Raw genomic sequence first — 26,086 nt, 5'->3', positions numbered from 1 at the left:
TTGGCGCGAGCTGATTTGCTTCATCGATTCTTTGGCAAACCACGTGACCAGTTTCTACCTACATCCGGGACCAACCAATTATCTTCAGTCTGCTTTATCTCATTTTTCCTTTACCTATTCTTAAAGTTCAAAACCTAAACCCGAGAACCCTTGTCGTGGTAAGTCTCACGTCCACCACTGCTTTCCCACTCTCTTCCAACATCGCCAACGCAAACATCTACTGTTGTCGCTTCCTCCCTCCCAGACAGCAGGTTTTAGGACCCAGACGTCGTGCTATTATGATAATCGACCTTAGATTCTACAAACTACACCCTCCAACATTCTCCCGCCGAGTAAAACCTAACGCCAAGGTCCAATGCTAGCCCCCTGCCTTCCACCAACTCGCTCTTCCACTTGAATATATGAGTACTCGCTTCTTACGCCCTTATGCCAACATCACAAACACACGCATACACCAGATTCAACCAATCTTATTATGCAGGAAGGGGGTGAAAGAAACATGGGGGGAAGCATTACCAACAGGAATTTGCCACTTCTTTTTTATTTTGTTTTCTCGTGATCTGCCAGCTGGTTTTACTGTAACATGAGCATGGGTAAGAATACCTTACGAGCCACGTCAAACATTCCATTTAACATCATCCATTACATCCCAATTTCAAGCCAATACATGATAATTTTTCTTCGGCATGTGACGACGAAATAAAAAAAAAACTATCGACCAACTTCGTCATGGCGTTACTCGAGGACGACCTTAAAGATGTCATTTGAAAAGCCTGGGGCCAAAGACGAAACTGGCAAACCCAAGTGATTAACAAATGAGACAAACGGAAGTTAATCACCCAAAATTATTTATCCATTTCTTATCAATGACATTTCAAGTAATTGGGTATGACAACTCGAAAGGACAGTGGCGGCTGGTCCTCAAAGGAGCATGCTATGCAGGTGACACATCCGAAAGCTGCGACGAGGCCGAACAGTAGGGGGTGAAGGAGAGGCAGTCAAGTAACAACAAGAGTCACACGGGCGTCTACTACCACCCGGCGCCTCACACCCCCAAGCCAATGACAGCTAGTCCAAAGTGATCATCATCACTCTCCTCTTCCATTCTTCCTCATGGCACTGGTTCTCTTCGAGGATCACTTCAAACACCTCGTCTCTAGGCCCTTGATGCAAGGCCCACTGCTACCCTTCGAAAGACTTCGTGCCCTTTAGGTCTCGTTTCTCGCCATTTTCGCCCCCTTCCTTCGCCCAAATTTGACATCACGAAGGCTTGGCTAGCATGGAGGAGGGAGAGAGCTTGCCCCCTTTTTGCCCTTAAGCTGCTTGGGCCCCTTAACTTAGCCCTTAAGGTCTCTTTCTAAGAGAGACACTCGGAGGACGTCCCCAAGTAGACCCCTACATTGAAATAATTGTAGGGGAAGGGACGAAGGGCGCACACACTAGGGCGTCGAATATAAGGAAAAGCATCTCTCGAACTTGCGTTTGAATGTGTCCAGACGGTGAAACACTGCATCTGCTTCCCTTCGTGTACACCATCTCTACAAAATGTCCATCTGTTACCCTCCACCGGCCCTCCATCTAGGCCTCCATATTCGGACACACAAATCATCCCTCGGGGATGTCGAAAATGCAGCAACAAGTATATGATTCGAAACATGGATTCATTGTGTGTATAAATCCTCTGCTAAAGCGTAACACCAAAATACACTTACCAGTTTTAGAGAGACCAATTCTCGATAGTTGAACTCGGGACAGAACTTTTCATTGGACTCAGCCAATGTCAGATTTAGGCGCACTGATTTTAACCTTCTGTCGCGTTTCTTTTCTTTTTTCGCAGGGCCAAGGGTAGTAAGTGCCACCTTCTTCGGCTCTGTCATGTTTGCTTGGCTTTTTCCATTCAATTATTATAAAAATATCTAAAATTTTGTCCGTACAACATTCAAACACTGTTCACCTCCACTTCCATCTTTCACTACTGGCTTACTTGCGCATGCGCGTTGTTCAAACACCACCGCGCGAAGACAAAAACACAAATATAATTTGAGATGTAATGCTTCAAACGCACTAAATAAAATGCTGCATAGCATTTATTTTGTTTGCATTGTTGTCTAAAAAATTTATAGACATAGTATTATTATAATAAAAGGATAAATCACGCTAATAACAAAGTCAGAAAAATTATTCCACAACCTACCTCACTGAAAAAGAAAACAAATCGCCTTTTTCTTCGGGATTACAGTGCTATCTCATTTTCTGTTCAATTGCTTTTTTAAATAGTATATGTAATTTATCATAAAATCACAAATTCGCTTTAAAGCAAATCGTTTGTAAATATTTACATTATTACAGATTATTAAAACACCAATAGATCATCATTTGCAGTAAAATTTGTTGCAGAATTGCTGCACAATATGTACTAGGCAAAAGGGTAATGAATATGTATAGAAAACCAAACGAATGCATATTTTAGAACAATTTACTTGCCCGAGAAATGATCGACGAATCCTACGTCGATTGACATGCACTGGGTAGTTTTTACTTTATGGTAAAACTCATTGGCGTGCATATCTGATTCTTTTCTGCTAAAAACAGATAATGACGTTGTTCAGCAAAAGAAAACTTGGTTGAATGTTATTTGGTGTTGTGTTTTTCAAAGGAGGCTGTCTAGCACTTTCTCTTTTGACGATTTGTTTACACGCTTTCAACTCACTGCAAATGATAATTTCAGTTCGGACAAAAGATAGGAAGAAAAGAACATAAGCTATTATTTTTCCATAAAATCAACAATGTGTTGAGTTATAATACCATAGTAACTATCAAATCAATAGAACAAAATGCATTTCTGTCGTTACTATCTCTCTCTTGGTAGATAGTGAAATAGTATCACAACCGCGTATACCTTTTGATATTTTCTCTTTTTCGAAGAGTACCTCTGCCAGAAATTCAAGCTTTTTGACACCGTCATTTTCAAGGGATGAATGATAGGGCCTATCATCAAAATATTCTAGATGTAATTTTCAGTCTAACTATTTGTATTTCGATTTCAAAATAAATGTAATAATTGTCGTAAATAACAATGTCCAAATTTGTTATCAATAAAACACTGAATAAAATGCTGCATAGCATTTATTTTGTTTGCATTGTTTTTTAAAAAATTTAGTATTTCATCATAACATTCATGTATAAAAATAATGCAATATGAGTCTCCACAACCTTTTACCGGATTATTTGGAAAGAATTCTCACTGGCAATGATGTTGTACATCTAGGTATTACATGACAAATCTTTGATCCCGGTGACATCTGAACAAAGCTCGTCAGGTGCGAGATCAGAGGGCTTTCCTATTTACGTCATGTAAACGCTTGGCCAAAGTGACAAAGTGAAATAAAGAAAACCACTCGTTTTCTTAACAAACACTGGCACTTAATTATATACATAATAAGAAATGTATGTCTTTCAGAATAATCTTTTCCTGTAACAGAGCTGACTCATAAAAATTTATTTTTTTTCAAAGCTATTTGAAATACGTTGCCAGGAAATGTTCCCTCTCTCGGCACTAACGTTTCAACTGAATTGATTGGTCATCATCTGCTGCATTTCCGAATAAATTTTGGGCACACGATTATTTCTATTTAGCATAACAATGTGGTTTTTTGGTCTAGCACCTCGTAATTTTTTTTATTACGGAAATTAATAGTCCAAGACGCAACAACGACGTTTGAAAACAATTTTTTTTGTACGTGCAGCTAAACAGTACACAGGTTAGCATACAGTTTTGAAGGTTGTCTGTTATTATTATTCATTTGAGCTTTCGTCTTAGACCAACATACCACATTCATCTATATCACGTTCATCCATTCCAGGCAGCTATTAACCTTACCCTATCCCATCGTGCTTTACTGTCACGGCATTTTAGAATGTGGAAAGATAATCGTGAATTACAATTTTTCTTTGGGAAGACTTTTCTTTTTTAGTTTTTTGTTATCGTGGGAAATATTAAGATTGTTAATGAAGTAATCTTTTACCTAGCAGAAAACCCATTCTTAATAGTAGATCCTAGCGATATCAAGACCACTATTCAACCCTTCTCTGGTGCAAACTTCATCGGAAGGTTTAAAGCTAAATAACATGCTGAATACCACTAGAACTGAAGCTTTAACTATCAATCTTTGGCTCTGCTAAGTCGAATTTTGCTCTTATCAACTTTAGTTTATCCATTAATTTTAGTTGAATGGGAAAGGTCATCGCGTGAGTGTATCACAGATGCATCTTTAAAGTTTACAGCATGAGCTGAAATGCCTTCAAGCTACTTCTTCACATCCAACAACATTATATTTTGTATATTTTCTACTGTAATTCAATTAGGCCTCAGCTTTTTTTTTTATTGTAAATTCCCTTATTATGGTCGCTGTACCAACCCAAATACCTTTGGGGGCAAATGGAAGGTTGTTCCATTTAGTTCATCATAAGGTGGTTGCATTCATCCTCATTTCTCATTTATATGTATGCTTTTCCTATTTTTACACACACACACACACACACACACACACACACACACACACACATTTATATATATATATATATATATATATATATATATATATATATATATATATATATATATATATACATACATACATACATACATACATACATACATACATACATACATACATACATACATACATACATACATATATTGCTCAGTTGATTGACACTGTTGATGAATATTCTGGACGTTAGTAAATGAAGTCTAAATTGACACTATTTTTCTTAGATTCTGTTGAAAAAACAAACATATTTCCCACGATTTTTTCCTTGTTCTTTTTTTATTGCGTTTCTAATAATGTGTGCTGAATATACTTCCGTTGTTCATAACAGAGGCCTTGTAAAAGGTCTCTGGTCATACTAGGGAAAAGGGCTTCCTAAGATGGCATCGCCCGGAACTGTCAAAGCCGATTGACATCTGGGGTGTGTTGTGTCATCTACGCTGTGCTTCTATGAAACCAAAACAGAACTTTGTAAACAATCGCCCAATGTGTCTCTAGTATTCGTTTAAACTTCATGCACTGCCTGTAATTATGAGGGTGAAACGTAGTAGTAGAAAAGATAATGTCTTACGCGAAATATTCCGTCGTGAAATGGGCGTTCGTTGCCCCTACTGGTAGGTATTTGTTAGGCCGTGTTCTTTGTTGTGTTGGTAAGACACGTTAGGCTTATCTACTGTTTGGTAGGCCTATCGGTGGCTTACAGTAGGCCTAACTTTGCTGACAGCTCGATGTTTTATCATCCAGAGCTCTGGAGATATGTCATCTTTCTTAACTGTGTTATTTTGTCACTCAAATTATGACCAGGCTCTGCAAAATTATCTTAAAGGGTGCCGTAAGATGATCGGTTAGGACTCCATTCCTTCTGTCTTGGTCGATGTATAAAATGAGGTTGAGGTCACTTACGAGGACTTTTAGGTTGGGAAAGCTTCAGTTTAATATTTTTCTGAGAGATCATCAGTTATTGATGCTGATTAGGCTGGCATAACCTCAACTAGGCTAACTTAAACGTAGCCCTAATATCCTCACCTAGGATATGTCTCGTGGGGTCAATATTGCCATCTGCAGGTAACTCGGTGCACTGTTGGCATTACTTAAGGTTGTCTGCAGCGTCTTTTCAGCCCATAGCTGCAACTGCTTTCAGCCCTTTTACTGTACCTCCGTTTACAGCCTCTTTCAGGTAGCTTGCAGAACTGGATCAGGCTCTGACACTACCTCTGAATGGAAGCCTAATCCATTTTTCTGTTATTTAGTATTACTGGGGGGACGTTTCCAGGGGGACAAAGCCTCCCTCCCCCCCCAGCCAGGTCAGGGCACAGTGCCCTAATTGAGGTTAGGAAGGTCAGGTCTGGTTAGGTCTGGACTTGGCATCTAGGAAAGGTTAGGTTTGTTTTCATCTGCAGAACCTGTTCCCGTCATTCTGCACTCACCCCCTCATTCTTTCATCTGGCTTTCTAGCCTCTCGTAACAATTGTTCCATAGTGCAGCTGCTAAGTTTTCTTCTTTTACACATTTAAAATCTTTACATTCAGTTTCCCTTTCAGTGCTGAATGACCTCATAGGTCCCAGCACTTGGCGTTTGGCCTGAATTTTATATGTCATTCTTACCTAGGTGATTAACCCAGGTGTTTTGGGTCTCTCAACCTAACCTGTCAAGGGGGGCCTTGCATTAGATAAGGAAATACTTGTACTTATCCAGACTTAACCCTCACTAATCTAACATACCCTAGAACCCTTGCCCTTGGCCTACTTGATTGATGGGTGAGGTGGCTTTCCCTTCCTTTGCAGGCCAACCGCCAACTAGCCTAACCTGATGCAGGTGGCTACAACTTACAATCTGTATTTGGTTAGTTACCTGCCTTGCTTATTTGTTGTCCCTTTTATTTGTATCACCATAGGAAAGGGAAAGTATGGGCCTTCCTTCCCTAGCTTAACCTTAGGCCTAAAACAACAGATACATGATATTACAAGGCATGAAAGGGTGTGTATTTAGAGTTGCAAATATTTCTAACTCAAGTGAAAGTAAAATTTATTAAAAACTGTCATAAAACTATTAGTATATATTTCAAACCGCTTTCACGCGAAGTAGTACTGCACTATACATATACCGCATCATTGTTTATCCCTATGGTAGAAATCATACATGCACCTCCAAATATGATGCCTCTTCCTGAATAAAGTTTTTTGCAGAACTTTGACAGATTTGAAAAAGAAAATACCAATTTTTATATTCATATAAATGGTAATTTGAAAGAGATATCACCTGGTGATGCACAGTTGTCAGTCAGACATGACATTCCTCTGTAGATGAAGCTGATTTTTTTTATGAAACTAACACCACCTGCCAGACAGAACATAAACAAGAATTATATAATTGTTGAGCTATAAAACTCCTGGAAAACATTTTCTTATTGGTTGATAATAGCTGTCATAATTACATTGTGGATAGATGTAGGAAACGCATTAGACGGAGTAGCACTTGAAGAGCTCTCCTCAGACATGGGGTTATATTTAATCAAGAAGATTCATAATTTCTGTACTGAACCAACATCTTGGTAGTTATAATTTTCTAATGATTTTTTCATAGAAGAAAAACTTTTTAAAACTTGCTTAATTAATCACTGATAATAATTATACAGTTGACCCGCAGTATTCGCTAAGGATGCGTACCACTACCCACCCCCACGAATGGCTCAAATTCGCGAGTACTTAAAACCTCTCTAAAAATGCTTATAACTGCCTATTTTGATAGTTCAAAACACCAAAAAACCCTCTAAAAATGCTTATACTGTATCTGAGTATTGTAATAGCTTTATCACAAAAAGTGCAAGTCATGTAAATGATATGAAAATACAGTAATTTGTGAATATTTCTCTTTGAAAAATACCGCGATCAGGCGAATTTTCCACAAATAATGAAGTGTTCTACAGAGAAATTCGAATAGGTGAAGCCGTGAATCCAGAACTGCGAATAGGCAGGGGTCCACTGTACTGTCTTATTAAGGTTTAGGTAAAAGTGCTGAAGAGTCACATCTGCTATTCCTGGTGGTTGCAGCTAACTCAAAAGCATATCAGAGTCATATTTCAACTGGGACTTATTAAAACCGAAACTTAACTTGGGGTATTGTTACCTAACCTGGTGAGCAGGAGCTTAGCACCCCCATCCAACTAATATTGTGCAGTGCAGAATGTGTGTGCAGTTATTATACAGTATCACTGAAGTTTGAAAGTGGCTAATATTGTTTTACTTTTATTATGCTATTGTTCACTCAGCCCTATTTTTGGCCTACTAATAAGGCTACACTACATAGGCTATACAGTATATATTTTATGCAAGATACCCTAGGCCTTTTGCTGATGTAAGCTAGCCTAGGTCTAGAATATTTATAACTAGGCTAACATAGGCGAAGCATACCCTATTGTATAAGCTGGTTCATATTAATCACATTTGTTGCAACATTGCTAAATCTTATGCCAGCTAAGCATATGGTAGACCATATTATGCCAGTGTCACTACATTACTCCATATCTTTGATTTGGAATAGCAGTGTTGTTTCTTCTTTGTGTCAGTCAGTGCATACATTGTCTTGTTCTTGCAGTTTTATTTGAGGTAACCTAGGTTTTCTAGTCTCATTCAGCAGTTAATAGCCATGCTGTATAATCGTGGCTTGCTAGGTAATAGAAAGTGGTAGAAAAGTCAACAAGGGGGTTTTTGGTTCATATCACATGTTAAACAGCTCAATAGAGTTTCCACATGAGCTGGAGAATGAAATGATGGATTCAAAGTCTGAAGATGAAAGCAGAGAACACCATTTAGAGTACCTGACCAAAACATCTATTGAAAAAAATTGCTTGAGTGTGCCCTACACTAAGAGACCTAACACATAATGCTAAGAAAGGCCACCGTACAAAGTTTATAGCACATCCTAAGGTTTGAAGACATCAGTTCTTTGGTCATTGTACTGCGTACAGTAGCAAATATGGTATTTAAGCTGATTCACCTCTCCACAAATAGTGACATGGATACTTCCATCAATTTACAGAACATTGTTGGAATAGAGAATAATGAGCACCTGTAACCATCCTAAAACTTTTGTAAGGTTTCAGTTAAATTTTGGCGGTACTAAGCAATGCCCTGGAGATTGAATATTGATTTTAGATTTCACATTGTATAATATTTAAACTCTAATACTTTATTAGAAAAGGAGGTGTATTAGTGGCTTAAAGCAAGTCAAATGTTAAATTCATGTAGTAATTTAATTTCTGTTTAAGTATGTTATCTTATAAAAATTATAATACCTGCAGGTCAAACATGTGGGCACTCCGCCATGTGACATTTGGTCCTCAGAGGCGATGGAAGCAAGTTTTCAGAGAAAGAGAAACCTCCCTTTTAGAGTTTACTGGTGATTTGATGTGGATCACTGATCCTTTCAGAATAAAAGGTAAGTTTCTATGGGTGATTTAGCTGTGGGTACTCATTTATCATTATCAAATAATTATAAGATATCTGTTCCCTCTCTGTCTACCATAAAAGGGAACCCTCTTTTGAGAATGGTGCTTAGTTTTTCCATTCTGTTTTCCTTCAGAGGGAACCATGTTTTGACAGTGTTTGGTATGCATTCGTTGTTTAAGAGCTGCATGCACATTAATGGTATTATTACAGTATGTTGTTTGTTGTTGTGGTATGAAAAGCTGATATTTGTTGATGATTAAATTGGGTTTTTTTCGTATGTAGGCAGAGCAGTGTGATACATAAGTATCCAAGTGAAACACAAACATCCTATTTGCTTGGTATGGTGCATTGTTGCCGGAAAGGGGCGTTCTTACAGAGAGTTCTGTATGGTAACAGAAATGTCATATGATGCAAATGTAAATTTGTTCATTTTCCAGAGCTACTGCTTTTGTAGATAGGTCTGTTTAGTGATATGTACTTATTACCATGCTAGGATATGCAGATGTTTGTTAGTAGTTCTTTTTCAAAAGAGAAAAGGATGTGGTCTGAGTTTTCTTACATAGTGGATGCCACCATCTGTAAGATGCTGTAATATTGTACCTACTGGTACTTGTATTGTCATACAACACTGGAATAAAAATAATATTAAATTGTTTGCAGATGCATAAGTGTAATTTGTTTTGTTTACATTAATGGGGTCTATATCAAAGGAGATACTGGGGAGGAAGGCATGGTACCCTAAACCTCTCAGTCAACAAGGAAGAACCCATCCTCTCTTAGAGCCATACAATAGCCATTGCTCTATTAACTACATTACATATATTACACATAATTATTCTGGAAAGTAAACCTGGAGCCTCGATGGCTCGGTCGGTAGAGCAGCTGACTCGGACTTCATAAGAAGTCTGTGTCGTGGATTCAAATCTGCAGCCGGCTGGTCAGAGGGCGGACACTTTGCTATCCGTGTAGACACCCCGGGATTATGTATGTAATCAACGGATAGGTTTGCTGAAAGCAAATGGGTGTTACAGACTAATACACACACAAACAAAGCCACTCCAACACCTTCTAAAAAAATAACAGACGCCTGACATATCTCGAACTGTCTGCCTAAACCACTCACATCTCTTCGCTGCTGGGAGAAAAGGAGCTGGGGATTTGGCGCAATACATACACACGTGCTACCGGGGTCTAAGCGATGTCAGGCAGGGCAGCCGATCGAGGCTACGGCCTACCCCAAGTCCCAACGCCAAATCAAAGTCCTTCGAAAGAAGGCATTGTGCTTACCCCATATGAAAAATGGGATAAAAGCACGTTAAACAAAGAAGAGGAATTCTGGAAAGTAAACCTGCTCTGTACAGGTACAATACTGAAGATGAGGATCCTTCCTTAAACTAGTCATGGAACCCTTACATTGCTTGCCAGCAATCCTAACATGCCAAATTTGAGGCATATTGGCAGTGTTGAAAAAACTTTTCAACTAGTTTACATCATCCGTTAGACCCCACAGATCCTGTTATAACCTAAAATAGTTTACATCGTCTGTCAGATCCCACAAATCCTGTTACAACCTAAATAATAACAGTTAATCTTACCAGTGTCCATTACCACATAACTCTTAAACATTAAAGGCTAAATACAAGTCATTATGCTTATCAGCTCACCTGAAATCACATGCAGTAGCAGCATGAGGCTTAAACAAGTAGAAGTGAGAATTGTCTTCAGCTTGCTCTAATCATTTCAAGACTCAAGTCAAAATATGTGAAGCCTAAGTGAAAATCATGACCTGTACAGCTCGAGGAGAGGAAGGATTTTTCCTTGTCGACTGAAGGGTACTATGCCTTCCAACCCCAGTATCTTATTTGACATAGACCCTAATAATGTACTAAAAAAAATTGATTACACATACTGTATGTATCTGCTAACAGTTCACTCCTTGGTACTACATGAATAAAGTAAAATACTAATTTCTATTTATTTTGCTTACCAAGGCTTAGACCAGATGATGCAATAAGTTGACCTTTATACAAATAAAATGAGATAGGTTTTTAATTTTAACATAACTTCCAAGTAATTTAAATGAACCACTGGGGCAAATTTCTAGACTCCATATAGCTGCTTGGAGGATATAGTTCAAGTAAATGCATACTGGAAATAGAATAAAATTGAAGAATGTGGACAGCTTATGTGGAAAGAGAGTAGGGGGGAACAAAGGAACTATACAAAAGACAAAATAGGGCATCTGTATGATAAAGAAAATACCGTACTTCAGAGAACTTTTAATGCTGCCACAGTGAACCATGTAAGACGTACTGTAGGCATAGGTAGTTGCTGTTCAGCAAGGGTTTTCCATTAAGATGGTTTGTGGCAAATCTGCAGAAGGGTTGCTTTTTAATTCAAGGGAAGTTCCTTGTTATTGAGTAAGATATTAAGAAAATTACTGCTCTTGTGTATAAGATGTAATTCATCTTATACACATCATCAGTTTCACACTGCCTTGCCCAGTTTCACTGTAATCCTTTCAGATTCAGTTAATGTCATTCAACTTTCAACAATGTAGTATATTACAAATATTTTATGTGTTAGGCATCCTCTTTATTATTTTCAAAGCTTTTATTGGGAAAGGACCAACCAAAACTAATGCTGTATAAAAAGGAATCACTTATTAACAGACTGCAACTGAATCATCACTAAGAAAATTTATAGAAATAGCTCAGAGTAAATTAAGTATGACAAAACTTTTTAGAAGCTCTTCTGTAACTAAATTGCTGGAATTGGCTATAATACATTGTAATTTTCAAAATACAGTACAGTATTGTGTGTTTCACATTTTTACAATTATATTACATTTCGCTTTTCATCTCCCACTAGTGAGACAAGAAAGTATCATGCAACGGATTTGTAGAGATGGACGCGTTATGACAGTGTTTCAGACAGATCTTGTTCCTCGCCCAAAAGAAGTCTTGGTGTACGACATATCAGATCCTGTTTATCGCTCAGAATACCCTCGGAAAGGTAAATCCTGTTTTTCTAATCATGTGAAAATTTTTTTTATTGAAACTGTCCTTATCTTAGCATGTCTGTTATCATATTGCTTGATGATTGATTTGCTTACATGCTGTATGCAAACTGTAGTCCCATGAATTTTATAGGTGCCTTTGATGCAAGCTGTGTTGATTAATGCACTCCAGTATGTAGGAAATTTGAGAAGTCACTCAGTAAAAGAAGCCAGTTATTCCAGCTGCCCCATGTCTTATGTACTGTTATTGATTCCTTCATGATATGTTCTCAGCTGTGAATTTCTGTTTAGTCTTAATTTGCCCCTTCACTTAAGTTGTATAGTGCTCCTTCAGCATCTACCCTATTTGTCCTGCTTACTTGTGTATCATCAGCACAAGTATAAAAAATAAAATACTGTAGTCAAAATAATTTCTTTTAGTCATCCAGATATCATCAGTGACTCATGATTTATGTTTCAGAAAATATAGCACATTTCCTAGAAGGACATATGGATTGACTATCATGATCATTTTTAAGTAAAACATGAAAAATTTTGAGGTAGGTTGAACTATAATATCTTTTTTATTCCAGAGTACCGCCCTACTATTTTGGCCCTAAGGAAAGGAAACATTCTCACACGGCAAGACATGTTCACGGGTGAAACTTATGATAGCACTTACTTGGGAGAAATGAAGGCAGCTTCAATGACTTCTAGTTTTATGCAAGATTTGCTGATTATCAAGTCTGCAAAACTCACCTTTGACACTGGAAATGAGCGAGAGTACTTTTTTCATTTTAAAGTCTTCCAGATGCATCCATTTGGTCTCATTTCATCATTTAGAATTGATGGCTCAGTTTTTCCAGGTTAGTCATAATTTATGTTTTTAATTGTATGTCATTAATTTTAATGCATAGTAGTCAAGATTCTCCTCCTGGGATACATGTGTGTTGATACCAGACACCATTATGTTACATAACCTACATTTTGGTTCAGAGTGCTATGGACTGCATACCCCTCATTTTTTTAAAAATCAACCCGTCTGTCTGCTGGTGCCCTCTTTTTTTTTTTTTTTTTTTTAAGTAGATGTGACCAATTGAACACCAGACCAATCAGGGCTCCTATCCTTACCTGTCAGGTTTTTGTTCCCACTGGTACAAGATTCAGCTTGAGATGACCTTCGTGTCTAGTGATTGTGAGATCCCTTTAGAGGGAGAGGAGAGTTGACTGAAGTAACAGGTACAGTCTGTCCTTTCTACAGGCTGTATCTAGAAATAAACCATGTACAGTATTCAATTCTTTATCTTCTTTAGATTGTCACTGTAGGATGGTAAGAGGTGGGAGTATGGTGCAGTTTAATGTCCCTACATTTTTTTCCCCTTGTTACTTAGAAAGAGTCAGGTAGCTTGCCTTTAAATTGCTGTACAGGAGCATCAGTCTTTGTGACTTAAGTATTCTGGCATTTGGGAGAAGCACCAAAGGGATACAGCTTGCTACTGACCCAGACTCAGCCTTTGTGGGTCCTCTGAATATGGTACAGGCAGTCCCCGGTTATCGGCAGCCTTGGTTACTGGCGATCCGGTTTTATGGCGCTTGTCTAGCAATGACAATAACCAGATTTTCGTCGCTGATAACCAGTTATCGGCGCTGATAACTGGTTAACGGCGCTGATAACTGGTTAACGGCGCTGATTGCCTCTTATTGGCAGTGCTGCTAACCGGTTACCAGCGGCGCTAACCAGGGATCAGTGCTATTATCGCCAATTTTCGGTTCGCTGCGATTTTTGGTTGTAGTCACACTGTCGGGAACGGAACCCCGCCGACAACCGGGGACTGCCTGTACAGGCAGTCCCCTGTTAACGGCGGGCTTGGTTAACAGCGATTAGGTTTTATGGGGCTTGTCTGGCAATGAAAATCAGCAATTTTCGGCTCCGAAAATCACCGATTTCCGCTTGTCGGCGCTGATAATTGGGTATTGGGACTGATACATACCTAACAGAGGCGCCAATAACCGAAAATCGGTGCTTTTCGGCCCCGATAACCCCCGAAATTTGCCGGAAAATGCCGAAAATCACTGATTTTCAGTTAGCGGCGATTTTCTGTTATCATCACACCCTCAGAAACGGAACCCTGCCGATAACAGGGGACTGCCTGTAATACAAACAGTTTACTCATGTCAGATAAGGAGGCCCTCATTGCTCTCTTTGGTCATGATCTTTAGCTTTATGTTCTTCAGCCTTTGAGTTGGAAACTGTTAGGATTTAGCAACTGCTGTGGTAGGTGAGTACATCCTCTTCTACATCTTTGTTGCCATATCATGTCTGCCAAATTGTGACTTATTGTAAAGCAGGCTCAGGGTTTTGACTCCTACAGCTATAACTCATTGTCCTTCAGAGCATTGGGTTCTTTGCTGGTGTCAGTTAGACCATTTTTTCCAAGCAGCTGATTCAGAGTTTGCAGCAGCTTAAGCCCCCCTCCTGAATTGCAATTCAGGTAATTGTAAATGGTGGTTTTTGTACTGAAGAAATATGATTTTTAAATGCAATTATTTTTTTCTTTTACAAACCCATCATTTATATGATGTCATACTTCCCAGCCTGACTCCTCTTGCAGCCATACCTAGTGTATACAGAAGCGAGGTTCTGTCTTACATGGAACTGAGGGTCCAAGGCTTATGCGTGGCACACATGCTACCCAGCCAGGAAATAGTCATCTTCTAATAGTCAGAGGTATTCATGAAGACCACGTGTTAGGCAATTTTAAGTGATGGGTTTTTCCACAAAGAATATATATATGTGTTCTTACACAAATAATTTATTTTGGTTTTAAAGAAGTACATGTTTGTTGGGTACAGTATACTGACTTATCATATGTGAAACTTGAAGTTAGCAGTGAAAATGTAATATATTGTTAATAAAATGTGTTAATGTAATTTTTTTCAGCCCACCCCCATAAGCATTCTTATGGTAAGCTGCGAAGTGTTGAAGTCCATGACGGAATGTTGCTGGTTATGACAAAAAGAGAATTTACTTTGGTGTATGATGCCCAGAGCATCATAGAGGTTAGTGTATATATATTTTTTATGCAATACAGTACATCCTAGACACCTTATAAGATGATCTAGTTTGGTGGTGATGGATGGGGAAGAGGAGAAAATATTCATAGAAATAAGAATTGTTGAGAAAGCTCAGCATTGGAAGGTTTTTTGTCAGAGCAGTTTGGAGGCTGAGATGTAAAAGAAAAATGTTTAAATATTGACTGCATAGTAGTGACAGACAGGAATGTTCTGGGTATCGGTGAATGTGTTCCATCATACCACTAACAGAAAATGTATAATCATGATTACTGTAATTCCTAACAAGTGGTGAAAGTTTAAGTCCACCCGGGTCACCCAGATCATGTGTAACCTTCCTCATTATTTCTCTTTTTAAATTGGCGAGAAACAAAGATTGAAAAACCAGGTCTAACCATTGTGTTTTCTTTAACATTATAAGACTATGTAATTTTGTAAGACTGAGATGTATTCATTCAGGAGTTTTCAGTACAGGTTCACAGTCCCTAATTTAAACCCTTAAACCTGTGGGACCACCTATGTTCAGGTTTTGGGATTTTTTTGGATGTAGGAACTGAAGCTAATTCTGTAAGGTTAAAAGATACACAGCATCCAAAAGAACTGTAATTTGCATATACTGTATATTTCTGTGTGTAAGACGACCTTTAAATCCTAAAATTCACCCCTAAAAATTGGGGGGTCATCTTATACCACCATTTTGAAAATCAAACATTGAATTCTAAGTGATATTTTTCAGTAGGCTAGTCTTGACCTCAGTGCGATAACCACTGACATTATGAAATAATCTGATGATAAAGGTAATAAAACTGTGTTGAGTTTACCTTATATATTATTGGCATATCTTCATAATAAATAGCCAATTTGAGAAATAATTCCATATTAATAAAATCAACTTTAACCTATGTGAGCCCAGCTATCTTTCGGTAATCTTTCAGAAATTTTAATGGTAGTGTGTTACTGTAGTAATAACATTTAGGATAATATAGTATTAATTTTTCAGGCTGTTTGTAACTGGTTAGAACAATTCAGTCATACAAATAATAATTATGTACGGTAATTATCATACATTTTCGTATTGTTGTTAGGGGTTGTTTGTGATTGGCGATGAAACACAAACAAAACAATGATTTCCCTTTTAGGTGACGTGTATAGGAAAAACATGATATAGAATCGGCTTTGTTATTTTGTTTATTTTGAATTTCTAAGGATACAGTAAGTAAAACAGCATTTGTAATAACATCATCTTTACATAACCAATATTTCATAAAATCCCTGTTGTTGCAAAAGCTAGCCTATACACAGATGGTTTTGTAATTTAGCAGTCATCGTATACTACAGATATGGGATAAATTCATGAAAATTTGCCATAATTTTATACCTTGTCTTATATAAAGGTGGTTTTTTACATGGAAATATATGATAAATCATCCAGTCTTGTATCATGCAATCCTTGAAATTTTGTTCTAAAACAAGATATCATGACTTACATCATGTATATAGTAGTGCAGTTCTTCGTTGGGCGAGTGGGTTCCATTTTCAGCTAGCACTCTGCTGGCTGCGAGTTCGAATCTCCGACCGGCCAGTGAAGAATAAGAGGAATTTATTTCTGGTGATAGAAATTCATTTCTCACTATAATGTGGTTCGGATTCCACAATAAGCGGTAGGTCCTGTTGCTAGGTAACCAATTGGTTCGTAGCCACGTAAAATAAATCTAATCCTTCGGGCCAGCCCTAGGAGAGCTGTTAATCAGCTCAGTGGTCTGGTTAAACTAAGATATACTTATTCACTTATATAGTAATGCAAGATGCTTTTTTGGTAGATTACACAAGGCTATGCATAATGTGCAGTATAATCCAGTAGGTTATACTGTACTAGGCTAGGCTTCCCTTGCCTGTCTCAGTTTTGGTAGATTCCATTGCTAGTGCATATAATATCTACGTTAGCTTTTAACTAATTATTAGGGTTAGAAGCAAAAGTTCAGTTGGTTAAATGCAAACCTTCATACATTCAACCAGGGCTACCAAACTTGTGGCTTATCTAAGAATTAATTTCTATTTCTTATAATTAACAACCACTTGCAGTATTATTTAAGTAACTATATCACTTATTAAGAGTTGTGTTACAGTTGTTGACTTAAAAATTTGCTAATTATCAATGGTGATTTCCATGTACAAAAATAAAATGTATTTTTATACATCCTTCATGCAATGGAGAAGGTGTTAAGAAAGTATAACACAAAATTTGACTTTGTAGCTGTGGCTGAAGAAATGAGTACAGTAATGTGCAGGCTGCAAGACATTTTGGAAAAAGCAAAATCAACATCCAAAAGTGGCGAAATCAGGCCTTTACTTAATTTAATTTACTGTTTTTATATATAAAGTAAGTTACATTTTTAAAACAAGTTTTGATAATTTAAGAAAAAACATATCTCCAAATTGTGTTTCATTTTAGGAACTAACGGTATTGAATGTTTGTAAAATCCAGTTTGCTGATGATTTTAATGATGTAAACAGTACCAGATGCAGATTGCACATGATTGCTACGTTCACATTTTATAATATGATAATAACATGACAGTAATGCATGAAATATAATTGGATACAGTAAGTAAAACAACAGATTTATTAAAATTAACCAGGGTCAGTAGTTCTCTCTCTTTCTCTCTTACACACACACACACACACACATTAAAAATTAGGTTCCAGAAAGTCACATGATACAAGAGTATATATGGTAAACACATTAATTTTCACACTAAGTGGGACTATAAACAGCATTACATTTCAGTCTTAATACCTTACGATGACACTCTACCCTCCACAAACAAAATTTCAGTTTTTAGAGCTTTCCAGTTTTTATAATTTTGGATAAAGAATTGTAAACCTGTAACAGAAAACATAATCATGATTAATTCCTAACAAATGGTGAAAGTATAAATCCACCCAGGTCACTCAAATCTTGTATAACCTGCCTCATAGTTTCTCTTTTTAAAGTGGCAAGAAACAAAGATTGAAAAAACAGGCTAATTTCATAAGACTGAGATGCATTTATTCAGGAGTTTTCAATATAACCTTTTAATTTTTTAAACCCAAGCAGTTCTTCAGGTCATTTTATTTTGATGTGTGTACAGGATGCCAGGTGGAAGTATCTATTTTATGGTAATGTATTTGTGATCCATTTCCAAAGAAATGATTTATCTTAGATACTTTATGCTCTTGTAAAGAAATCCAGTCCCTGAAAGAATAATAGATATGCTGAAATATTTTCTTTGTTCTTAATAAAGTATTTTGTTTATTTATGTTTATTTGTAGATCAATAATAAAGTTTTTATATATTTTTTTCCTTTCATTTTGACAGAGTAAGAGAGTGAAAGGTAGCCAGAATAACATTGACTTCCTAACAAATCCTGAGAGACCTGATGAATTGGTTACTAAAGCTCCACCTCTTCTCTTTGCCACCCATGCCCACATGGACATCCTAGGGATGGGAGCATCCCCTTGGACATACATACGGGCAGTTTGTGATAATCATCTTGAGGTAGAGTCTTGGAATAGTTTCTGTTTAAAAAATTATTCAAGTGGTAGCATTATTTGGATATTAAATGTACATTATTTTAGTACTGTACTGTATTTTTATAGATGTGTTTTTGTGTCTAATTGCTGTGCAATACATACATATTTGTAAAGATAATTTGAAGTTAACTTTCAGTTTCACTGTATAAAGTTTTTATAGTCTGTATGTACTGTATTACTGATATACCGTACTGCATATACAAGAATTTCTGTAGGATATAAATGTCAGCATTCAATGATGCTGACAACTCTAATTGATATATAGCTTTTATAACTTTTTGATATGAATTATGATTGGATGTGTTATTAAAAGGTGTTATATAATTGTTGTATTGATGTTATTATACATGTTATAATGGCTTCAGAACAATTATGCAAGAAGGGTTGCAGGAGAACGATGACCAGCTGTCTTCTTGCTCATGTTCTTGTTGATCAGTTTCCTTCCAGAGATGTTTTTCATGCCCATCTACCAACATGTTTTCTTCTTTTGTTTGGTCCCAAAAGCTGATGGTGACACCTAGAAGTAAGACGGTTCATGTAACCTTAACCAACAATCAAGGGGGGCCCACACTATATCCTAGACAGAGATCATCTGTTTCATTCTGTTCCAAGGAACAGGACATCCTCCATGCCAACCAAGAAGGCTAGGTTTGGTGGTGTATTGGAGGAAGTACATTTAAACTAGGGCAGGAAGGCAGTGACCATAACATAACAAGGCCAGCATTGGTCTGCAGTGTGAAGCTTCTCTTGATGAGGTCTTGTTATTGATCTATTAGAAAATGCTTTCTATAGCTGGGCCCTTGGTGGGTCAGATAGGTTACCAAGGTTGCAGCTCATTTGTCCGTGAAGTTTGTCTCCTTCTGCCGGGCCCTGCAGCATTCTTTGACTGTGTTCTCTCCATCTATAATTGAATAGCTTATGACCTCCAGTGGTCCAACCCAACAGAGTCTCAAGTATCAGAATCGGCAGCATTTGAGAAAGATCTGCAGTGGTGGTAGGGTTCTAAAAAATTGGATATAGGTACAGTATAGAGAAAGTTTCAGAAGACTTTCTCTACTGTTTAAAGGATGACTTTTCATTAACTTCATTGCAAAAAGTTCAGACCCTAATTTCCTGTACCACTCCTTTCTCTCATAAAGCCTTGAGATGGTTTTTTTTTCAGTTTTTTGTTTTACTCTATAGTCCTTTTCAACAGATATGGGAGCACCAACTCTGGTTGGTATTTAGATGTTGTCTATGGTTTGTTAGTAATCCTACTTAGTCTATCTGACAGTACAAGGGTTAAAATAACTAACTTTTATTATCATAACCTGGACTAAGGACTATCCTGCACCCTCGAGTTGATTGGTAATGAGTTGGCGTTTTCCTTGAAATGTCATTGAAATCTGAGACCTATTGTCAACTTTGATTATGTTCTGGTTTATGTAAATCTTAGACTATGAAGGGCAAAGGTTTTGTGTTAAAGGAATGCATGAAATTTTTAAAAATAAATTTTATGCTTTGCACAGCTTTGCTCTTGAATGATATGACATGAGTGCGTAGGATTTCATTCAAAATTCATGAAATGGCAACCTAACATGCTTCATATTTATCTGTTTCAATGTGAAAGCATGATTATTTCATACAGTAAGATCATAATTTGTTTCATAAGATTGAAATCTATCATATATTTCAAAACTGTAAGGAAATACTACGTGTAGCCAAATTTCGGAAAAAACAGTCATGAAACATTTTCTATTCTAAACTTTCTTTCATTCATTGCCAATGTGTTCGACAAAAAAATGTCATCATCAAACCTCAGTTCCAGGCCCATACCCAGAGTTGTTTTTATGGGGGGTCATTTTTCCCAAAACTGGACCTTTTCTTCTATACTGTATATGTCATTGCATGTATATACAAGATGAAATACTTGAAAATGTTATTTTAGTTATATTAAGAAGAAAAACTGGGCATGCGGTCTATGCCCTTCTACCCAATTAGATGTTATTCAAAGTACTGACTTTGGTTAACAGAATGTTACTTATAATGTTGAAAGTTTGCACTGAAATTAAAAAAATATTTTTTCAGTTTTATTGATTGATTCATTTAATATGTTAACAATAACAAATAATATGCATATTACTTTACTTATTGTTATGTTATATACTTTGACTTAAGAAAAAACAGTAATTAATAAATATTCTAAAGAGTATGTATGTGATGCAATAAAAATATGGACTTCCAGAAATTTTGGGGGGCCAGTTGTTCAACCTCCCCCCCCCTTGGTACAGGCCTGAGTTCAAATGTCAAAATAATAAAAAAGACGAAAAAATTTGTCATAACATTAATATTGCTTGCAAGGCAACCATAAAATCGGAAATAGTCCTATTTGATTATTTTGATGCCTCAGCATTGAAAAAAATGTAAATAAGTAAGGTACGAAATATTAGTGTAGCTAAAACGCATCCACTGATATCAACGGGTGGGCGGAGCTTTGTGACACAACCATTAGAGTGGCGGCAAATTATTTGTATTATATTTTTAACCACTTCAAAATTTATGGCTTACTAGCACATATCCACCTTTGCAATTATTCTTCTATTAAAGCCAAGATTTTGTTCCTAGGCCTAGGTGTGTTAGATTTCTTTACTTACTATAAATATATTACTTATCATTCACATCTCTATATTAACAGTTTTTGGCCAGAAAGCATATGAAGTTATCTACACATTCTTACACTTCAAGTTACCTTATGAATGAATAAATTATACACCAAAAGCAAACAGAAGGGCTTTTCAGAAAATAGTATTTTAAGCCAGTTAAAAACAAGTGTTCCATAGGCCTTGATATTAATGTTAATAGATATTCAATTAATAGCCATCTCCATATAATTTAAATCATCATTATCTCTTCTTCAAAGGACAGGTAATCTCTAGAAATAAATTCGTTAGTAACATAGATTACATCTCAGAGGGGTTAGATTATTTTTTTAGGCCTATAAATCGTTTTGCAACATACAGGCAGCTTGAACACAGCCTAAAACTTCAACATTCCAAGAAAACTTGTTGTAATTCATATTCCCATTTTGAAAATTTTGTTATGACTGTTGAGCTTATTAGGTCTACTGTTATGGTGCTGCAGAAGTAGTTGCATTGACCAGTCTGAGGAGCATGTTAAGTGCACTGTCACTGACAGCACTGCAAACCACACCGTGCTTTGTGGTTAGCAATGTAAAAAAAAAAAAAGTTCAAATCACACAGATTACAAATTGTACCAATTCATGAAAGAGATCATATTTATATAACCATTGGGAAAATACTGTTAGATGTGAATTGGCAAACTTTTCGACACGTAAGACATTGGAAATGAAAAAAAGTTTTAACACTACTTGGCAACGTTATGCCGAGTCTGAGATTTTGGACGATTCAAAAAGAATCATGTTGCCTCAAATTTGAGCATGACTACATACAAACCACTGGTACAGGCAGTCCCCAGTTAACGGCGGGCTTGGTTAACAGCGATCCAGCTTTTTGGGGCTTGTCTAGCGGCGAAAATCGGCAGTTTTCGGCACCGAAAATCGCCGATTTCCGCTCATCGCCGCCGATAATTGGGTATTGGCGCCAATACATATCTAACAGAGGCGCTGATAACTGAAAATCGGCGCTTTTCGGCGCTGATAACCCCGAAAATCGCTGAAAAAGCGCCGAAATCACTGATTTTCGGTTAGCAGCGATTTTTGGTTATCATCACACCCTCAGAAACGGAACCCCGCTGATAACCGGGGACTGCCTGTATATATGAAGGGCCCCATTTCATCCCCTATGATGGACATCTTAGAAAAGTTTCACCAGCCATCAGGCAGATCAGAATCTTTTTTTTCAGTAAATTTGGAGTAAGGTTTGTCACTTATTTACATGAAGTATGGACTATATAAAATATTGGGTTGCGTTTACAAAGCAAAATTTAGGTTTTAAAGGATTTTCTTTTTATGATTTATTTTTCTTACTCTTCTCATATATTTCTTAGATGTATTATAGAATAAACATTCTCTGAAATTTTTTTGTATGTATTTTAGTGTCCATTCATTTATAATTATTATTTATTGACTGATACCTCCTTGTTATATGATTGTGTTGATATTAAAATTTCCCTCATGTACAGTTAAGTACAGGCAGTCCCTGGTTTACCACGGGTCCAGCTTACGATGTTCTGAGGTTACAACACTTTTCAGATAAATTCATCAGAAATTATTTCCCAGTTTACAACGCTTGTAAACAGAAGAAATATGGCTCCAAAATGGCAGAATAATCAAAATTTAGAGGCTTTTTGATGGAAAACTCAATAAAAATGCAGTTTACATCATTTTCAATACACCCAGAGCATTAAAAGTAATGGTTTTCTTAGGATTTTTGACAATTTTTGACGGTTTTTTGGTTTACGACGATTTTCAGCTTACAACGTGGCGTAAGAACAGAACCCCGTCGTAAACCAGGGACTGCCTGTATTAGAAATTTCTTTCTCATGTCAGTGTAATTTACAAGAAAACACTTATGCAAAAGTTTGTGAGCATAGTTTACTGTTAGTGTTGTAGCCTCTGTATGTATGCATATGCACAGATTTCTTCTGTAACGTGCATTGAATTACACATCTTACACTTTTTTCTAAATTTTGGTTTGCAGGTTCGAGATCTACAAACTGGTTCATTACTGGTTGATGGTCAAGTCATATGGAGAAGTAACTGTGACCAAGAGTTATCACCTGACTATCTCATGTTCTTTCCAGATGATTCCAACCGTTTGGTACATGTAAAGACAAACAGACTCAGGTACTGAACATATCATTTATGTTTTCCAAAAAAAAAAACACTGTAGTGCTTCTTCTGGTTATTATGATTTGGTAGATATGAATTGCAGAATGCTTGTGCATTATATTGTAACAAGTATTAATGAATAATAGCATACTGAACGTCACATGGGTTATAATTTTCTTGGCATATGAAAGCAGATTTCTTGTCTAGAATAATTATTCTTATGTTAAGAAGGAGCCTGCATTTAATTAATTCCTTCTAAAGTTGAGTTTGACCTATTCTCTTGGCTTGTAACTGCCACTTAATATTCTCACTGCTTTTATTAATGGTATTGTTGAACCATAACGAGATGGAAGATTGCCTTCAACTTGGATAAACAATATTCAAAATAAATTAACTATGGTGGTATCCCTCTAACAAGGATATTACAAGATCCCTATCCATAGGAAACTTGGCACAGTTGTTTCTGTGGGCAGTGGAAAATGTCATTTTAATCCAAGGTGTGTTCCAGGTAAGAACAATGTGTTCGTAATCTCTTTATACTGAAGAAATAAAGTTCTTCCAGCAGAGTGGTCACTTTACTTGGAGGTATGCATAAAGCTATGGAAGTTGTGCTTGTTCACTTTTTTTCATGTTTTAAAAATTTATCTGCAAAATTACAGACAAACTGCAGGCCTCCACAGATGTCTCCATTACCATATCTGCTAATTAGTGGCTTGAGCCTAACCTACTAAGCCTTCCTAAGACTGTCCAAAAGCACTTCCTCTCTGGGATAAGCTGTTGTGACAATCTCACTTTCCATCAGATTAACCTGTAACACATTAATGATGGCTCTTCAGTCAGTGCTGCAGAAGTCATCACTGCCAGGGCAGGAGTCAGCAACATGTCTACCAGGGCAAGTGGCACTTGCTGTGCAATTAATGTCATTCAAGGATGAATGATCCTCTCAAGCCCACCTTTCTTACAGTAGAAAAATTTTTCACTTTATCTACTAAAAACAAGGAAGTTGCCTAGGTCATCAATGAGTGTTACTCAGGGTTCTCCCAACCAATTATAACCTGTTTCACTTTATCTACTAAAAACAAGGAAGTTGCCTAGGTCATCAATGAGTGTTACTCAGGGTTCTCCCAACCAATTATAACCTGATTGCCAACACAGAGGGAGGCACCATTGTTATGAACCAAACCTGGGTTCATCGGGTTCTATCATCAGTTACAGAGAAATGGACTGGAAAGACTGGCAGCAGATGAGACAACCACGGGGAAAGGGGAACAACAAAACCAGCAAAATAACCTTAAAACTAGTTTATTAACATTAAGATATGTACATATTTACAATTGAGTCAAGTTTGGTCAAAAGCAATTAAATGAATCATATCAAACATCATATATAATCCATGAGTCAATCGAATAACAAAGATGTAGCAAAATTAGTTACTTTAAAATAAAACATTACCATACAAGCAAAAAATAACAAATGCCATGTAAAAGTGAACAACATTTCAGCTACATCAAATAATAATAAACAATACAGACAGCATAATGATTACAAGTAGCATCAATTAACATAAATAATGGTATAACCAAAAATACTCATATCTAAGAAATCGATAAAGCAGCACAAATAACAATAATCATAAATACCAAATCACTCATGATTCATAAAAATATCTGTAATAATAATTCACAATCCCCCTACAGTACAAAACAGAACATCCACCCAGAGATGCCAAGACCACTAACAAGGGTCACAGAAGATGATCATCAAAGGTCATCGAGGATGACCATCAAACTACTGCCATGAAGTCATCAAAACTGCCCCATGACGGCAAACAGGAACATCTCCACAAAACACAGATGTTCACAGCAGAGTCGAATCGACAGCCAAACTGCTGTCTCAGAGGAATGCCTCCTCTCCACTGATGACTAGGGTTAGTCGTCAACTCATCCTCGAACTCGAACGAAGTTCATTTCCTCGAATACTGTAGGGGCCAACAGGTAACTACTACCTGCTGTTCAACACGTCCATGCTGGTATACTGTCTGGACCCTGACTCGATGATTACCCAAACTTGACTAAAGTTCTGCCGACGAGAGCAACAGACATAAACTATAAACACAAAAAAAAACAAGCACCACCGGGAGAGGAGTGCACCAACAACAAGGAAACAATCGTTTTATACACAAAACACAAAACAAGCACTAAGCCTTACACCATCAAGATGTTGAAAGCCTCCAGCTTGTCACTTACCATTGGCTTTCAAAAGCTTCTCTAGTATTACATATGACCCCATCAAGCAGTTTTTTTCTATAGGTAACCTAGTCTTAAAACAGCATATCTTCCAGCCAGGTCACACACACATGCACGCAGAATTTGCACAGTTTGGGCCTCTTGTATGTGCCATGATTTATAGCTAAGACACTGGCAGCTTCCTCCTTCTCCTAAGCTACATCAAACTTGTAGCTCTACTTGTTAAACCTGTCAGAGCCTTGAGGCATCACTGCAAGAGAGCTAAGTCATTTAGAAAGTGAGGACCTTGTTCTTTATTTTTTTCTACAGTGAGATCATAAAAGACAGTCAATTTCTAAGCCATTTTACGTATGTAATCCTTCACTTTAGAGTCTGAGGTGTTCAGGCTTAAGGCCAAGGTTATAGGTAA

The 26,086-nt window shown here is 37.0% G+C and overlaps 2 protein-coding genes across 5 annotated transcripts in view; one reads left to right on the top strand and one right to left on the bottom strand.

Annotated features, from left to right (window-relative positions):
• yem (yemanuclein) overlaps window positions 1-1,981 on the bottom strand; it is a 58,742-nt gene extending 56,761 nt beyond the window's left edge. For all 4 annotated transcript variants that reach the window (XM_067125771.1, XM_067125772.1, XM_067125773.1 and 1 more), the window contains exon 1: window positions 1,713-1,981. In XM_067125771.1, the coding sequence (XP_066981872.1) occupies window positions 1,713-1,877 (165 nt within the window). In that variant the 5' untranslated portion in view covers window positions 1,878-1,981. The remainder of the gene's footprint in view (window positions 1-1,712) is intronic.
• Window positions 1,982-4,907: 2,926 nt separating this feature from the next.
• The window catches only part of LOC136851531 (DDB1- and CUL4-associated factor 17-like), a 43,488-nt gene continuing 22,309 nt past the window's right edge, over window positions 4,908-26,086 (top strand). Inside the window, exons 1-7 of the mRNA XM_067125767.1 lie at window positions 4,908-5,164; window positions 8,852-8,988; window positions 11,871-12,014; window positions 12,591-12,863; window positions 14,939-15,057; window positions 18,428-18,607; window positions 23,301-23,446. Coding sequence (XP_066981868.1) covers window positions 5,082-5,164; window positions 8,852-8,988; window positions 11,871-12,014; window positions 12,591-12,863; window positions 14,939-15,057; window positions 18,428-18,607; window positions 23,301-23,446 — 1,082 coding nt within the window. The 5' untranslated portion in view covers window positions 4,908-5,081. The remainder of the gene's footprint in view (window positions 5,165-8,851; window positions 8,989-11,870; window positions 12,015-12,590; window positions 12,864-14,938; window positions 15,058-18,427; window positions 18,608-23,300; window positions 23,447-26,086) is intronic.

Source organism: Macrobrachium rosenbergii, chromosome 23 (genome assembly GCF_040412425.1).
Source record: "Macrobrachium rosenbergii isolate ZJJX-2024 chromosome 23, ASM4041242v1, whole genome shotgun sequence".
Taxonomy (NCBI): Eukaryota; Metazoa; Arthropoda; class Malacostraca; order Decapoda; family Palaemonidae; genus Macrobrachium; species Macrobrachium rosenbergii.
The sequence above is the reverse complement of the archived record's forward strand: the minus strand, read 5'-3'. Positions and strand labels throughout refer to the sequence as shown.